The sequence below is a fragment of the Teleopsis dalmanni genome, chromosome 2, assembly GCF_002237135.1.
Source record: "Teleopsis dalmanni isolate 2A chromosome 2, ASM223713v2, whole genome shotgun sequence".
In the NCBI taxonomy this organism is placed as follows: domain Eukaryota; kingdom Metazoa; phylum Arthropoda; class Insecta; order Diptera; family Diopsidae; genus Teleopsis; species Teleopsis dalmanni.
This window is the reverse complement of record NC_051847.1, coordinates 114,804,262-114,823,369: the sequence shown is the minus strand read 5'-3', so window position 1 is coordinate 114,823,369 and position 19,108 is coordinate 114,804,262. Positions and strand designations below refer to the sequence as shown.

The window sequence follows — 19,108 nt, the reverse complement described above, 5'->3', positions numbered from 1 at the left end:
CATTGCAGAAGTTGTGGAAAGCTATGGGAAAAGAAACTATTAAACATTTTCGCTGTTAACGCTCGATTTTGGCGTCCAGATGAAATAGGTTTTTCATTTTATCAGACTGTTCATCGGAAAAGATTAAAGTCTTATTAAATTATCTAAACTTGAAGGGATGGATTTAGTCTGTGTCTTTCCATCTTAAGTTTTCTTGTAAGCAATGTGATAGCAAAACGGCGAAAATCACTAATTGAGGTCAATGGAAAATTATCTGCTGCCAACCAGGTACTCACTATTGACATATTGTGATTGAGTTTTCATTATTTGCTTAATTTTTAAAATAATTTGATCCATCTTGGAATTAAAACCAGTGATGTGTTTCGTTAACATTAAATAATGTTTTATATAAAATTAATATAACATATTAACTCTTTTATCTTTTATCTGTTATCTTTCCGTTCTTTTTGGATGAATCTAAAAAAATGCAATAGAATTGCTTCATCAACTTAAAATAATAATAAATTAAACCATCTTTCATTTTTAGGGTGAGTTTCTTACTTATTTATTTAATAAATCTACTTTTTCACCCATTCTGTATTCACTAATGAGAGCAAAAAATCTCTTCCCCAATTAGGGTTGAAAACAAGATACATAAATGGCGTCTGCTTTGCTGATAAGCTTCCGAGCACTGTTATTGTTGTGCAACAATAATAAAGAAAAGTATGATTATAATAACAGAGAAGAAAATTTGTGAAAACACTCCCAGAAATATATGAAAGCAAAAACAAACCCCACCCATTGCAAACAAAAGAAAAAATAAAGAAAAAACCTTTCGAAAGAAAATGTGAAAAATTACTAAAAAATATGAAAGGTAGAAACAACAAAATGGCGCCCATCTTTATTATTAAAGCAGAACCGTTAAATGCTAAGTTAAAAAATTGGTAATGGCAGAGTTTAATGATCAAATTTTTGACTTTACATTCGAAGCAAACTATAAATACAAAAAATATATGAAGCAATATGCCAACCTGCTGACAGAAATGTCAAATTCATCAAAATTATATGATAGCAGCAGTCACGTTTATCATTAAAAATTATTAAGTAAAATGATAAAGATATATGTATGTATAAAGTAAATGAATATTAAAACTGCACCTATTTTGTCTATTTATACAATATTTTAATAGAAAAGCTCAAAAAATCAGGGTTGGTATAAAAAAAATGAAACAAGCGACGGCAACAGAAGCAGTTGCAGCGCAGTGATTTGTGTATTTTTAGGCTTTAACTATTTTCTCATAATAAAGTTTTATTTTGTGCTTTTATTTTTGTTTGTATTAGTTTAGCACATATTGTAGTAGTAATTGTTGTTGTTGTTGTATTGCAATCTTTGCCATACTTAAGTCACGCAACATAGCATAGCGTGACCGTCTACAAACAACACAAAAAAAAGCAACAATAAAATAAAAAAGTTGCATATGCTATGCGGCAGTATTAAACAGCTGTATATAAGATAAAAACAATAACAACAGTGGTGTCCAATTGACAGGAGAAAAACAGACAAATTAGATGAATGGCGTATACTATACTATGTATATTATACATATATGCATAAACAACACAAAAAAGGAACACTCACAAATAGACACTTGAACAGACTGACTGTCAGTTTAAAAGTGTTTCACATCCCTTCACTAACTTAATAAACGCACATATTAAGTTTTGCAAAATATTTGTGTGTTTATAGGTTAGGTTAGCTAACTTTAATATTGGCCACTTTAACAAAATAGCATGATGTATTGTTATTAATGTTGTTTTTGTATTGTAATAACGTACCTTTACAAACGATATCATTAAAATACAAATAAGAAAATGTATGCATTGTTGTTGTTGTTACTCTTGTTAAAACACGCAGCCAATGTCAGCTAAATTGCAGCAAAACATTTGAATTTTATGAAACCGTTATTTTTGTTTTGATTTTCTTGATTATAGGTTGCTTCTGGTCATGTTGACCTTGACTTGAGAAGAAGAAGAATATGTTTCTAATTTAAATATGAATCGGAATAGTTAAATTTTAAAAGTTTAATGAAAAGCGAATGCATTAGTTCTTAAAGTGTATAATATTGTTTTAAAATATGTTAATAACAAACTATATAATTATTCTAAAGTAATAATTTCGTTACCAAATCATTCACATCTCAACATTATTCGATTCAATATCATGTGTACCCGGAATTATAAGAGAAATTTAAACAACTCAAATGAAAGTTTAATAATAATTAATTATTTTTAATTATTATAATTTTATTTATAAATTTATACTTTATAGTTTTTGTATACAACGTATAAATTATTTTTTTAATTCTTACAATTTTTTTTTAATTTTCGTCCATTTTGTTTTCTTAAACTTTCCTAATATTCATAACAGAAAATAATATACACATGTACGAAATAGATAAAAAAATTTTATTTAAACCATACATATAGGATCCCCATGAAAAAAAGTTTTTTATGGTTTTTCTTGTTGTAAAAAGTAAAATACTAATAAACATTATATTTAACATTTCATTTCCTTTGAATTATTTAATCACATAATTTCTATTATTATTGTTATTATTTATCAACAGCCATTTGAAAACAGAAAACTTTTGCTCACCTTGCTTACGCGCTTTTTATAAATGGACGCCTCGCGTCGCCATATTTATTTTTAATTCTGCAGTGCTTGAAGTTTAAACAAACACAACGGCTACAACAATTTCAATTAAAAATATTTTGGTATTAATAAAGTGCAAATTTGAAGTTTAATTAATTTAAGTCTTTAGCATTTCAAAATTAGTCAAAATATATATTAACTATTAAAAAATATACAAAAAGTTTATTAAATATCAGCAAACACACACACTCTTGCTAAAAGCTTTACGAAAACGAGTAAGAAGCAGAACATCAAATATGCATAAATTTATATAAAAAAAATAATAATAGAAAATATAACTGCAATTTTTATGGTTCACAATATAATATACATAGTATGTAGCATATGTGTACATAAGTAATGCATTGAATAAGTTAAATATAAATGAAGTGTATTATTTTTTCAGTGATGTTATTCTTAAAGAAGAGTTTTAACAAAGACTTTTTTCATTAAAGTTGACCCTGACTTGCGCAGTTTTTTGCGAAATAATCTTCTCTATACCTTCAAATTACTTTGGTTGTTGTTTCATTTTCATTTTGTTCATTGCGAATGTAAAACGTGAACCTTATTTGAATATTTTTATTTTTGTTCCATTTCGTTAAAAAATTGAACTCATTGTGGGTGGTGTTTACCTTATGTCGTTGTCTGTCTTTTATATTACACTTAAGGAGAAAAGCAAAAAACGAAAAAGGGATAAAACAAAAAACGCAAGTCCATTTAACTATCGTAATTACCGATTTTCACTACAGCCCCAACGCTTATAGCTGTAATAATTGTTATAATTGCCTATTTTCTATCGAACACTGTTAAATTGATGAGTTTCGCAATTAACTGCAAAATATTTTTATTTAACCGCAATTTAACCTTTAAATAGTTTCGTCCGCTTTCTGTTATGACTCTTATAATTCTGGTAATTGTTATAACAATTTTTTTTGTACTTTTTTTATAATTTTATTTTTATTGTTAAATGTTGCCAGCTATGCTGAATGGAATATACTAAAGCACGCAAAGACATTAAAACGTTATTAAATTGTTTGATGAGTTTGAAGAGGGAATAAGTTGCAGTCTTATTGTATTTGCATTTATTTCAATATCTACCAATATTTATTTATATATATACTTTAACTGCTCATATTATATAAAATGAATATTGTGTATAAAATTTTATTATTTAACTACTTTGTTGTGCTTATAAAAACAATTTGACTTATAATGTTTTTAAGAAGGTAAGAAAGAAATAGTATAGCAGTTGTTTAATAGATATTTTATATATGTATATATCTAAATTATATATATATATTAATGTTTGATATTCCTTTCAGAAATTCGTGTATATAGTTTGTTGTACGAAATGAAATGATAAAAGTTTTTTTATTTTTAAAGGAAAACTTTTATTTGAAATATCTTATTTTGCTAAAACAAAAAATAAATTATTATTATTCAAATTTTGTCACCATTTAATTTTAAAAGTGTGAAATTGTATATTTCTTTATTGCATAAATTGTCGACCTATTAAATGAATGTGTTTTTGAAAATATAACATGGAGTTATAATAAATAAATCAATAAGGAATCTATTATATTGTATGTTTACACATACAATCGTCTACTCCTAAGTTATTTATTTAATTAAAATCGTATCACAATTTTGACTCATGTGACTATATATTCTCTTCTATAATATAAGACGAATTATGCAAATTTTTGTAATTAGAAAAACAACAAATATAACAAAAACTCTGAAATAACAACAGCAAATGTATATAATATGTTAAATATAACAAAACACACCCACGAACCAAATGTGTAAGAGTTCCAACTATGTCAGAGAGTGAACAAAGGCTCAGTGCCTACTTTAAAAATTCAATTCCAACACAGATTTGTACATTTTGTATATTTTGTAATAACGACAAAATTAACAGAAATGTAGTTACATTACTAATACTACACAGTAAAAAACCACAATAAAAAAATAGATTAAGTACAATAATAAAGCGCACTTAAATAAAAATTAATTTAATGAGTTTATGCACGTAAAAGAGTAAGAAATTAAAACTTAAAAAACAAACACAAAAAAAAAAATTAATTTTGTAGCCCAAAAAAACAAAAAAACAACAAAAAAAATGGCAAGAAAGTTTATATGAAAATGTATACTGAGCCTAATTAAATTATGAATAATTACATGCAACAATGCTTGAGAAACGTTACTGCGTGTGTTGGAGACAGAGTGAAGGGCTAAATCCACTAATTGTACAATAGTAGCCTTTGAACTGAAGGATCACATATAAAATAAAATTGTACAAAAAAAGCAGAGTTTCCAACACGCACATTTTTTGAGTGATGCAATTTGTTTTTGGAAGCGACAGCGTCTAGGGCTGATTGCCATTTGCCCAACTTACTTGCTACTCTGTTTTATCGCACTTTCCAAAAAAAATTCAAAAAATACAAAAAATAGAAAAAAATATATATATTACCGCATTTTGTTAATTTGATAAAAACTAACAACATCTGAGATTAGAAAAACGGCAACATTGGTTGAAAAAAATGTCCTTTTGCTTTTAAATATACAAACACACAAATATATTCTAATGAAATACTAGTAACTTTTTATTTGCTAATTGAAATGAAAATGTGACAATACTAGGTATAGGCAATGAGGTGTGAGCGGGTGCTGAGTTTCAGAGGTTGAAATTTACTAATTTCCAGTGCAAAACTTTCACATGAAAATACGATCGTAAACTGTAAGTAATGCGGCACACTAAAAATGGTCATAAAATTGAGTTAATATTTTACTTTAAGGCTCATAATTCACTGTTATATATACTAACGAAATTATGAAAAAAATATTAAAAATATATAGCGAGGCCGTCATTGCCCATAATTGAAGTAAAAAATTGCCTACAGTTGCGGTTTTGACCTGTAACTTGATTTTTACACTGAAGTTTTAAGTAAAACTTGACGTTGTTAACGTCGTTAATAATAATGAATGCTGTACGATACCCTTTTTGTCCTCTGTGAGCTGTATTAGGGGTTGTGTATTTTATTATCCCCGCGCGCTATTGAATTCTACGCCAAGTTAAACTCTACGCCAAAGTTCAAAATTATTAAACCGAAAATGTTGCCTAGTTCTTCATGCGTAAATTAGTAAATGTTTAGTATTCACACATTTATTGTATTGTATAGTTTAAGTATAGTCATAAGCTAGGTTATGTGCATATTTCTGAGTAAGATAGCAATCATAATTTATGGCATCACCCGCTCTATGGCACAATAAAAAGTTGTTGTCAAAGCAAATATTTTGACAAAGTTTTTCACTTTTTTTACCAACATTGGGGGTTGTAGCTTGATCCACAAAAGTGTTACGATATAAATATACAATAAAAATTTATTATATTTTGGTTATATACAAAACTCGGTTTTTTTATCATCCATCGTAGACATAAATCAATTTTTTTTATAAATGTATCAAAATACTAAAACATATTTATAAAAAGAGAAATAAATTACTTACTTATGTTAAAAGTTAATTTTTCTATTAACTCTGTGTGTGTGTGTTGGTAATTTTCCAAAATTTTTAATATATCAAAAAAATAATTAAATAAATTTTGTGGTTCTGCAATTGACGCAAAAAATGACATATTGTGTCAATATATGTATGTATATAAAATACTTAATAAAAATGTGGTAACGCTATAAAATTTATTATAAAATAAAATTTACTTATGTTGTAATTGATTTACACAGTTGCCATAGCGAATCGCCGATTGTATTTTTATTGCAACAACAAATAAAACGTTTATTTTTGGTTGTCATAAAATTTTATCTGCTTCTTTATAGGATATCAATTAAATAAAAAAACATATTTTATTTTATTAAAAATAATTAATTTTTATATAATATTTGAACTGATCACTGCAATAGTAATACTATTGCGATTTCGCACAACTTCTTAGACCTGTCCAATCCACTCTTTTTTCAATTATGACTTGCACTATTATTTCAACCATACCTATGTCACACTACGCAAGAGTATTTCCGATATATGCATTTTTACAATATTTTATAATTAAAAGTTTTCTAACTTTGCCTGATGCCCACGTATGCGTCATTTCCAAAGGATTTATTGAATAAATTTGATTACTGTTTGAGGGGTGGGAGGTGAGGTGAAGTCGGTGAGTGATGGATGATTATTTATTTATATCATTTGTTACAAGTAGCCGCATCGTGTTGATGTACAGACGCTACGAATAGCGATGGAACCTTAAATGGAATATGTCGTAATAATTCCGCTCAAGCTTCCTCATCGTTAGTCGTAATCTAAAGATATGTCAGATTGATTGCTATATTTCTCTCCAGTTTGCATATGTTACTTAGAGTGCACAAGAAGTAGAAATTAAGTACAACGGGCTATCATAACCTTATTATTAAAAGCCCATATATGTTTCTTATAGGATGTTAAGATATTTTTAGTACTTACCGTAAAAATTAATCCCAACCTATTAAACCTATCTGTTTTCAGCTTTCTTTTTCACTTTTCAAATTTCTGCTCCATATTACGATGTTGGGAAAATTGTTGCATTTGAAAATTGTTGCAGTCGCAAATTTATTTTTCTGGAGCTATTTTTATAATTATAATTTTCTAAAACTATATAGTACTATCGTCAGCAAATATTATAATGTTTATTAGTTCCCCATTTACTTGAACGCAAATTGAAATTAAGGTTAGCTTTCCTTAAAATAAGTACACCAAATTTATTTCAAAACACATTGGTAATAAAATGGGTCCTTGTCGAAATATTCATATTTCTTACTTTTTTTACAATATTCGCACATGCAGTTTATTCTTAGCATTAACTGAGAAAACTCGTATATATTCTTTTCGTCTATAAAGCCTATACTGATATCTTTCCGAACGTCTCCACTTTAATTATAAAATGCCCCATTCTGGGAATAGGTGACTCGATGACCGGTGACAATAATAGGGGGATCAGCTTAATACCTGACCCGAACGAGATCCTTTCAACCACACTGTAATTATAGTTGAAGCTACCTGTTTAGTTCATATCATTGTATCTTCCGACCTAATCGCTCCACCATTTTGTTTGTGAAGAAGTATGAACGCTGCCATAGAATAATGAAGCAGTACTGGAAGTGTTTAAAACAAAAGTTCTTCCTAAGATCTTTAGTCCTCTACAAATTGGCCCTCTACCGCTACCCTATCCGAATGAACCACGACATAAACGAACTTTATGACGATGTATTGTCAACATTCAGCGAAATAACATTAAACGGGTTCACTGGCTTGCCATTGAACATGTCCTGTCATAAAAGTGAGTGATGATTTTTCAGCCAAAAAGGGTTTTAAAACTGCATTTGAAGGAAAAAGCCGTTCACTCGCCAATAGAGTGAACAAATTGAGAGATGTCTAACTGCGCTGATATACAAGAGTGAAAGAGGCGCGCAAGCAGCAGAAGCGCTTGAAATAAAATATTGCGCCACGCCGAAACCTGATAACCGATGCCCTGTTATGACCAAATAGTTATGGCAGTAGTTCGTCCATATTCGCCCTTGTGGCTGCTTCAAAATTCTACTGAAATAATTACAAGAAATACTTTCTCTATTTAAAAACAAGATCAAAAAAGAACAACAAAATAATTTTTGACAATTGAATAGGTGTAATATAACTTGACAACTCTGCACCTTAATTCATTTAATTGTATACAGTTAATTATGATTTATGAATTTAAACAAAGAAGAATAAAAGGTTTTGGTAAAATCTGTTCCAAAAATAGGAATAGAACTTATTTTCAGATATTACGAGAAGATTAAAAAGAAATTAAAGTCAAATAACTTTTATTCAATTAATAATAATTTGAATTAATTAATTAATTGACTTTTTTTTTATGGTAACATATAGTTTTTCCATTTTAAACGTGATGACATCCGGAATGCAGAATAATGCGGAAAATATTATTTCTTCTTGCTCAATATTTTAAGATCTAATTCAATTGAGTAGAAGAATTATATGGTTTATGAAAATATATAGAAATCCTTTTTGGCTCAGAAGTTTTTAAGTAGACATAATCCTAACTAACTTTATAATTACTATCTAAATAATATTTAATATTCATAAACAAAATTTTTACCAAAAGAATTGTAGAGTTTATCTCCACTCAGACAATACAACACCAACTTTTCGAACAGTCTTACAATATTGCCGCTCACTTTTGTTAAGATTGTGTCTATCAAATAAAATACCGCAAAAACATTCTTCCCGAAAACCTATAGGTTGGAAAACTGCAGAAATACAACAGCAATAGACTAAAAATGTGATACTCAGATAAAACAAATGCCAGCACAGATAAAACTATCCCTGCCATTTTAATAGCTACTACAATAAATGAATTTTATCTATTAAATTATTTTCTTTTGGAAATGGCATCTTGAATATTCTTTATTTGAAAAGCTCAGAATTGCAAAATTGTTAGAATAGTATATACTTGATTTAAACTTAATTATATATCTTAGGCAGTCATTTAGACTGTATAAAATATATTACATTACTAATAATAATTCAACTTCTTCAAACCTTACAAATACGCTACTGTATCTAGAATACTATTTATGTATACTATATATATAAATTTGAAAATATTTATTGAAAATCTATTTTTCCTGTAAATTTACTGTTTTAATTAATAATTTTTTCTTTCTTGTTGCAGTTGTTATGCATAAGGAAAAAGAAGAAAATGGTCTACTACCACACATCCACGCACATGACGGCTATCGAACTCGAGAGCTAGGCGCTTTCGAACATGGGTTACTTGACGGTGATATGTTCCTCCAGGTAAGTGCAATGTAGCCCTTATAGAGTTATGGATATGAACGTACATATTGAATTATAAAACACCTAAATTGAACAATCATTCAAACATAATGTTTCAATAATCACCTCAAATGTCTATCCTGTTTCGTTCAGAGTAAATAAAATTAATAATAACGAATTCTTAATTAAATTACTAATGAATGACAGTAGAGAAATGTGTATCAGGAATCACACGGGAAACTTGTAGTTACATGAGGTCATTAATCACCTTTGAAATCCGTCTAATTATTGACGGTCTACTTAGAATATAATTGTAATTAGAAAAAGTTTTAGGCAAAACTTTAAACATCACCACTTTGAGAATAGTAATAAAATAAATTAAATGTAAATTATTCTCATATCTCATAAGTTCCGTGAAATATTAGAAAGGATAGGCAATCTAAAAGGAGATGAAATTCCAAAACCATCACTTATTTCGACGGTTGATACTATTATATTTTTGAAATAAAACACCTAATTCAAAATTGATTAATATGGTTATTAATTGAAAAAGAAAAAAAAATTTGATTATACATTATTCACACATCTGTTTGGTGCGGCATAAATGTATCTATTAATTTTTAAGCGGGATGACAAAAAAGGTGGTCCATTGGTTTTTGGAATATGTTAACTCAGTAACTGTTTGGAAACATTATCTAGAAGAAATTCTGTAGTTAAGTAGCTACAGAATATGTTTAATAATTAGGGCCTTCTGGAACATTCTATTCCACGTCCATATGTGTAAAAAGTCCAAGTCTATTAGCTAAACTTCAAGTTTTGATCCATGTGGTTTTGCTAAAAAAAAAAAGATAGGACAACTATGTAAGATTATTTAGTTGTGTAGTCTGTCAACGATGTTAAGTTTTTAAAGTTCCATATATGTAAAGTTCCTTTTTTTTGTTTCCGAATTTCTCACAGACATTTTACACAATATAAAAAATGTTTACTGGTATTTAGTTTTAATAAGATGCTCATTTTAGTTTTCTATATTTTCCGTTCAATTCTTTTTCAAAAAACCGTACTGTAGACGCAGGATAGGAAATTGACTTCGCGTAGGATATTCCGAAAATGTAAGGCAAAGGGGTTTTTAAATTTTGTGCAGCATCCCAGAAGTTTAAAGGAGAGGATATTGTAAAATTCTGCAGTAAGAGAACATACTTCGTGAGTATGTATAGAAGAGTCACTTGTAGAAGTGCTTTTGTAAGAACTATTGGATCACTTCATCTATGATGGCGCACACATCAGTCTCTGCACTTTACTTAATGTCATATTTGTTATTATTAATTTGTTTGATTTTAGCCCGGCATAAGCTAATTTCATGTGTTAGTGTGAGTCTTATATTAGATTATTATTGATATGACCAAAATGTTTCTTGAAATTAGTACAAATGTTTTTATAGTGTAAGTTGAGTCCTATCTCAAACTATAATTATATCGAGTGTATTGACCCTGAAACTGGTACATGTTTGGATATCCAAAAACTCCTCACTCTCAAGGTAGCTATGAAGTTTTTAAATCTACTTGTGATTTTGGCTGGAGATGAGAGTCAATTGAGCAAGTCCGCAAATCTTATTTCAAAATGTGTAGGTCATATATGACTTAATCTAGTTTATACAAGGAAGTGTTTTGTTGTTATTGCAACTTGTGTTGTTGCTGTCAATCTCATTTCAATGTCAATGCCTGATACTTAAAATTCATATGAATTATATAGTTAGCCATGCAACAAAATCCAAATTGCATTTGTTGCAGTCCAACTACTAAAAGTGCACCTGTTTTTCTACTACCTCCAATTGTTTTTAGTAATGTCTATTACACAAATATTGTACACATGTACAAGGGTTGAATGGTTCTAAAGTGAAATGCACTTTAAAGTAAAGCACTCTGTTTGTTTTTATTTCTTCGGGTATTTGGCGTGCTTTGATAAAGGGTAGTGAACGTCAGTCAACAATGCCCTGGGATAGTAACTGCTTTTTGGCACACAATTTCTGAATTATTATTGCATTGCAATATTGCAACAAAATGTGGCCACTAACCGTGCTTTGATGTTAGCAATATTCAATAGCCGAACATTTCACATGTTTAGAACGAAACAAACCAATAGCTGCGTCGACACTTGACGCTTTGCAGTGCCGCCAACTGTAAGTGCAATTGCATTTGGATGGAAATGTGCCAAATTTACTGCAAATTTACTGCAACAAAAACTACAAGAAAATAAAAACTCTTAAACGACCTTTCATTTAAACTTTTGCCTTAAGTTCATAAGTTAGGCGCAACGTAACTATTGAACCAATGCTTTCTTCGACAAACGAAGTAATTGTCGAGCTGCACAATTGTGCATTTCCGGGTGCATTTATTCTAACGCGCACTGCATGTCCTATATGATTTTTTTTCGCGCGCTGCAAGTTCGTCATAGGTGCCAATGTGAGTATTGGATTTTTCGTATTCGAATAATAGGCCTATTAAGTTCTATAGGCAATGAAGTACTTTATTTTTGGTATTTGTTACCTGTTGCCGTAATTTGTGACACTTTTAAACTTCTCCTCAAAGAAAGTGAGTTTCTACTTAGTTAATTTTGTTATTATTGCGATTTTGGTCACGTAATTTCATTAGAAATTGAGCTATGTCACGCAGATTTACCCTGTCTTGAAATTGTTAATTTTTGTTTTTTTTTTAATGAGTTGCGCTTGTACAAAAGATTTCATATCCACTGTATACATAGCACATTTTTAGATAAGTTATGCTTTAGAGTTAACTCCAATAATAAATTTAGTTTTTAACAGATAAATTGCTTCATCTAGTACATCTATCACATCTAGTGTGGGTTACTAGTTTATTTGTACAGTGTCGAGCAGTATTTAAATTAATGTACATATTTAGATTGTTATTGAAATGTTAGGAATGGCCAGTAGAATTGAATCTTTAAGAGAAATGTGAAATCTATGCTTCATTTGAACTACTTATGTACTTTCATATATATTTTCAATTGAAACGCATCTAATACCTATAAACAGTATGCATAACAGTTGCTAAAATCTTTAATAGAGCAGCACCGAAAGTGTTATCAAAATTCACAAGAATTACTTTTTCTAATAATAAATTTTAATAAATCTTTCAAATAGGTTTTAATTATATGTTTAATATATAAAAAGAATCTAAATTTGTTGTGCTCAAAGAAAACCTTGAGTTTACAACTAAAACTGAACAATAATTAAGGCAAGCAACAGACTTTAAAATGCAACATTTCGCTGCGGCTTACCCAGCAAAAAAATTTTATGAAATTTCAGTTGATGTAGATAAAATGTAGAAAATACCGTTGAAAAGAAATTAAGCTGCAATGTTAATTATAATTTTTTTAAGATATATTATATATACATATATATATGCACATAAATGTACAATAATTTATTACGATCAAATGCAACATTACAAAGTAAAAAATAACAATTTTATCTTATTAGTAAAATCTTAAAAAAATTGCTATTAAATTATATTTTTGTATTTATTTAATTTTTAATATATGAATAAAATTGTTTAGTTTTAGTTGTAGAAAAAAATTGAGGTTACAGATGAACAAACTAATAAGTTACGAGCTGATTGCGATGCAACACAATTTAAAATTGCAACATGAAAAAAGATGTTGCGGAAAATAAACAACATAATTTGCAGCTTCCACAGCAGCGATTTAACAAAATAAAAAATTCTTTAAAATGCAACATAAAAGAAATGAATTAGGTGAAGGAAAATATGAAATACAATCCAAAAATGTTATGAACCAAAATGTGTTTAGTATATCCCTGAACTTCATAAGAATTTTTTCTTTCACTCGTTTTTCAAAAGAAGAAAACATTCAGTGGTTGCCATATTATAAAATTGTCCCACAGTTTTGCACTAAGTCAAAGCGCTAACTGTCATTATGACATATAATACTGTAAAAATTATACACTTAACTATTTGAGAAACTAAAATATACAATAACACAAAACACAAAAAAGACTAACTCCGAAATTTTTTTTTTTTATTTAATTTTAATTCAATATGTATTCTGTCACATAGTATGGTGACATTTCACAATTTTTTAATAAATACTATTTAAATCTTGATCATTTACAATTAAAGTAGTTCTCCCTGTAGAGAGCTCCTCTTTTGTTTTTAATTTAAGATTTTTATAATAAAATTTGAATATTATAATAAAATTTGAAGCGCCGTTTTCCTTTTCAGTCTCGTAAATATATTTGAGGGGGACATCAAATTCGAAGCAAGGATGTTAGGATGAATTTGTATTCGTTCATGGTATTTTCTAGCTACCTTTTTTACTTCATCTCTTACCGGGATTATCCTAAGGTCCCGATGGATTTGAATGTTAGTTACATACCATGGAGTATTCACTATTTCTCGTAAAGTTTTAGACTGAAATCTTTGAAGAATTTCTATAGGCCCATACTGGTTTTAGCACACTTTTATATAAAACAAGTTTATTCTTAAGAGATACTGAAGATTTTTTATTCATTAGCCAAAACATTTTTCTGTATTGAATCCCAAGGGATTTCCTTTTGTTAAAAATTTGTGTTTTCCATGTCAGACGTCTATCTAAGTGCATGCCCAGGTATTTAGCGCTGTTTGATTGCGGAATTATTATATTATTAAGTTTAATTTCCGGGCAGGTGTCTTTTCTCATTGTGAATGTAACATGAGTAAATTTTGTTTCATTTGCTTTCATGCGCCAATACTGCAACCATTTTGATATACAATCAAGACCAGCTTGTAGTTTGAAAGAGGCTACAGAGAGAGATCGTTTGCACTCGCCAGGATAGCTGTATCATCTGCAAATGTACCGGTTACAATTCCTACCGTCTTCGGTAAATCGTATGTGAAAAGCAGATAAAGGGTTGGACCGAGTACACTGCCTTGTGATACTCCAGCTCTAATATCATGTAGAGAAGACATTTAATTCTCATTGTTGACATAAAAGAGTCTTATAATAGATACGATTTTATGAACGTATAAAAGTTAAGTGGCAGAAGCTTTTACCATTTGAAAAGAAGTCATTGGTGCCATACTCGATCAAACGCTTGAGATATGTCCAAAAACGCTGCTGAGCAGTATTCTTTTCGCTCGAAAGTGGTCTGTATTTTTTCAACAATTCTATGAATTTGCTCAATGGTTGAGTGTTTTCTTCTGAATCCAAACTGGTGGTTCGGAATTATTCGTTTCGTCTCAATTATCAGCATGAGACGTTTTAAAAATAATATCTCAAGAACTTTTGAAAGAATGGAAAAGAGACTTACTGGACGATAGGATTTTACATCTTCAGCTGGTTTCCCTGGTTTTAGTATCATCTTTATTTCAGCAACTTTCCATTGATCTGGGATGAAACTTTTTAACAAGGATGCATTGAAAAGATGGGTAATAAATATTAAAGCAACATCTGAAAGTTTTTTAAGAATTTCAGCCTTTTGATTTTTAAAAGATTTAATTGTAGAAATTATTTCTCGTTTTTTAAATTTCCTAATTGGTAACTCTATTTGGTGAGTTTCTTCTAAAAATTTGGAAATATTGACATCTATTTCTGAATCGCCAGTCATATCATGTGGAGTAAAAACGTTTTTTAGATAACTTACGAAAAGTTGAGCTTTTTCAGACGGTTTTTTCGCCCAAGTATTATCTGTCTTTTTAAGTGGGGGTCGATAATCTATTGTATTATTTACTTTTTTTATTTGCTTTCCATAGAGAATAGTGAGATAAGTGAGACGTGTCGAGGCTATGTAAGAACTGCTGCGTATTTTGTTCCGTCTGTCGTTTCAGTAGAGTCTTTAGGTCTTTAGTAATTTTGTTACGTTTCCTCTTATCTTCAGGAAATCTTGTACGATGCCATATTTTTCTAGCATTCCATTTATCCTTTAGTTTTTTTGTGATCTCCCCAGTATACATTACTAGATTCTTCATATAGACTTTTGAAGGAGAAGTAGCTTCCCATGCTGCCTCTTGAATAGAACTGGTTAGGTATTCAGTCGCTTCAATTATATCTTCTTCAGTTTTTAGTGGCATTTTGACGTTTATAGACGATGACAACATTGTTTCAAATATAGTCCAATTTGTTTGCTTATGGTATAATTTACATTTTTGGATCTTGTTTCTAAGGTCTTTATCTATTATGACAATCACTGGTGAATGGTCCGATGATAACTCTAAGCTGGTCTTATATTGCACATGTTCATAAAGGAAGCCTTTGGTAACGCAGAAATCAATAAGATCGGGAATTTTATCTGTATCTGATGGCCAGTATGTGGGCTCTCCTGTAGAAAGTTTTAAGAGTCTCACTGGTTTGTATAATTCACGTCCCTTTGTTGTGGTTAGTCGTCATCCCCAGAATATATTTTTCGCATTGAAGTCACCACCAGTTAAAAAACGATTCTCTAATGTTGAAAAAAATTTTGTATAGATTTCTTCCTTCGCATTATGTTTTGGTGGGCTATATATGGCAGATATAAGAATTGGTCCGACTGAGTCCTCGATCATAATACAACTCCAAAATAAGTTAATATAGATCCCCTATGAATATATCAAAACTTTTTACTTGACTTTACCTACATTTAGACATTTGTAGACATTTGTTCGTTTGTAACGGTTTTAGAAACCAACTTAGTTAAGTCCTTTTTGAACTCTTATGATACCACATTATCCTAGCCAAACAACTCCGTCGTCAATCTTCTACATAGCTACAATCTTTTGATCTTATTAGAATCAACCTGTTTTAAAAGTTGTTGAGCTCAAAGCATGAAATTATTGTCATTGCCAATGATATCATTTTAACAAACCGACAAATATTCGCTTACTAAGTGTTATGATATCACACAATTTAAGTAAACTCCAAGCAATTCAGAACTCAATCCATTTTGTTGATGCTATAATCTTGCCACATTCGCGACATATTACATATTACCCAAATAGTTTCTTCAAAAGTTTTAGAGCCTGAAGTATTGATAACTGCCTGGCTGTCACAGAATATTAACAAAGCTCTTGCCTTAAACACACTATTTTGCAGTAGTTCAGTTGATTCTTAAATATAATTTTGAAATATTGAACTTAAAACATGAGTTGATTTATTATAATTGGTTATTATAATTTGATTCGTTGGTATAGAAATGTGATTAGTGTACAATTTCATTCTTATGCGGGTCAGCACACAAACCATTTAGTAGTAAGAGCACAGTAACACCTTTATAATTCTGCTATGGTTTAATTAGTATAAGTCATGATACAGCTCATACAAATAAAGCCATACTTTACTTTCTATCTAGAGATCTTTCTATTCTAGAAAATAGAAAAACATACAGTATCTTGGCGCATTTTTATGGTAATCAAATCAACAGACGAATATTAATTTTTATAAAAATATAATATCATATTTAATTTTCAGTTCTTCGTTTTTAATTAATATAAAATTTATAAACTAAATTTACCTCTAATCGTTGGTACGGCTTTACTCGCTGTGATATGACTCGTATCTTTGCCGTCTATACTTGTAAATGTTAAAAGAAAACAACAAAAACCATAACAGCAACTTGACTGGTGTGGTATAAAATGTCCGTGCCAACCATTTTGAACATAATTATCATTAAATCAGTTATATTAGCATTATTAGTTATGCGTTTGTAAACAGTTCTCATATCTCCTATGTATTTATCTTATACGCAACACGCGTAGTTTTCCTTATTTATACGAATGGACATGCACATACACATATACATACATATTCTCATAAATATGGTTTGTCTATATACATATGTTTTTGATTGAGTGTTTGTTTAGACTTGCGTGGATTTCCACCTCATTTTAGCACATTTAGCTATGAATTTTCAATTTAAAATTTGTAGGCATATAATTTGATGATTTCCCCTCACACAGTTGTTGTCGTTGTTGTTATTGTTTATATTCTACAGTTTACTTCTGCAGTTGTTCAATTGTTCAGTTGTTCATGCTAAAGCGTTTGCAATTGACTTTGATTTGACTTGAAAAATGTTTCTCTTTCTTCTTAAACAGTTGTTAACTGCTTTTGCGCATGCGAATTAAATAATAAATTCTAATTAGAAAAACATAGGCAATGTATTTTGAAAAGTGGCGCGTTGTTATTGTTGTTGTTCGTTACATTGCAATTTTTATTTCGATCAGAATATTCACATTAATATTTATGTATCTATGTGTTTTCAGTTGAAAATTATATTAATTTTGCAATTTTGAACTAGATTATGCAAGATAGTCCACCCATTGCGAATAATTTAATCTGGAAAAATTATTAATTAAAGATAAACAAGAAAAATGCGGGGCTCAAAAATTTACACTTCAATCAAATTTTTAATAAATATGTTGTACTATATGTAAAACTTAAAATTAAAACAAGAAAAGCTTAATAACACTGATTTAGATTTTTTGAAGTGATTAAACGTAACCCAAGATGAGACAAAATTGTATCTAAATGTAAGTAATCGAAGTAATTTGAAAGCGGATAATTATAATTATTATAATGGCATAAAATATACTGATTATTAAAGAACTATTATAATTTAGAGTCTTATGACGTATCATGGTATGTGAACAAAAATTTTGCCTTGTCAGTTATACCCTCAATAAGGGCACTTCCCCGGCAGTTACCCTAAACATTAATTCTATCTTAAACAAATAGTATCATATTACCAGCAGATAGTTTTGAGATTAGTTAATTAAAACAAAAAAGGCCAAAGAGAACTTTAAGCTACTAACATATCCTCCTAATCCATTTCCTGAAAGTAGAAAGTTGTCTTATAACAAGAGCACCATTAAATCAATTTGGATGATTATAATGTTGAATTATTTGCCAAATCCTATAAGGATCTAAGTTAAAAATATAAATAATAATCGCAGAAATATCCTTAATACATCAGAAACGTAAATATGTAAACCAAGTCAGGTATTCAGGGCAAAACAGAATTTTTGAAAATTTGATGGAAAATTAAACTTTTATGATTAATAGTTATCCGTTTAAAAATTTCTAAATGCTAGGCCTGAAGACAGTAAGAAATAAAAATTTCTCTTCTTGATTTAGTGAAAGTTATTAAAAAAAAGCACTTTCTGAATGAAAAATAAAGCTTGACGAGTAATATGGAGACTCTGAAACATCACATGGAATGGTTTACTGTTTTACAGAGTTTCTCTGTGCTTATATGCGAACCAAAGATGCTGAAGGTCCGGAATGCCTAAATGATAGAACATCGCGGCAATATTTTACAGAAGGCTTGGCATATATAGAAGTTTTCGGCAAGATAAAGACTGCTACACCGATTACTAATTTGACGCATAAGAAAAAATTGAAATAACATTGAGGTTATAGAGGTTCTAGTTTATTTGATAAAATTTTGCATTTTCCACTCAGTTATCAAACAAATCTCATATATTTAAGTTATACAAAATAAGAATTACTTGATATACCATATTGCACATATAATACAATTATTATAATTCGTAATGTAAATGTGAAGTAAAAATAAGTTAATTTAATGAAAAAGCAAACAGTAATCCAAAAGATAGTTACTTAGAATGC

The 19,108-nt window shown here is 29.3% G+C and overlaps 1 protein-coding gene across 1 annotated transcript in view; it reads left to right on the top strand.

Moving 5' to 3' along the window:
• Positions 1-19,108, top strand: part of LOC119675523 (aryl hydrocarbon receptor-like) — a 98,445-nt gene that overhangs the window by 65,203 nt on the left and 14,134 nt on the right. The window contains exon 5 of the mRNA XM_038086729.1: positions 9,393-9,517. Within this exon, the coding sequence (XP_037942657.1) occupies positions 9,393-9,517 (125 nt within the window). The remainder of the gene's footprint in view (positions 1-9,392; positions 9,518-19,108) is intronic.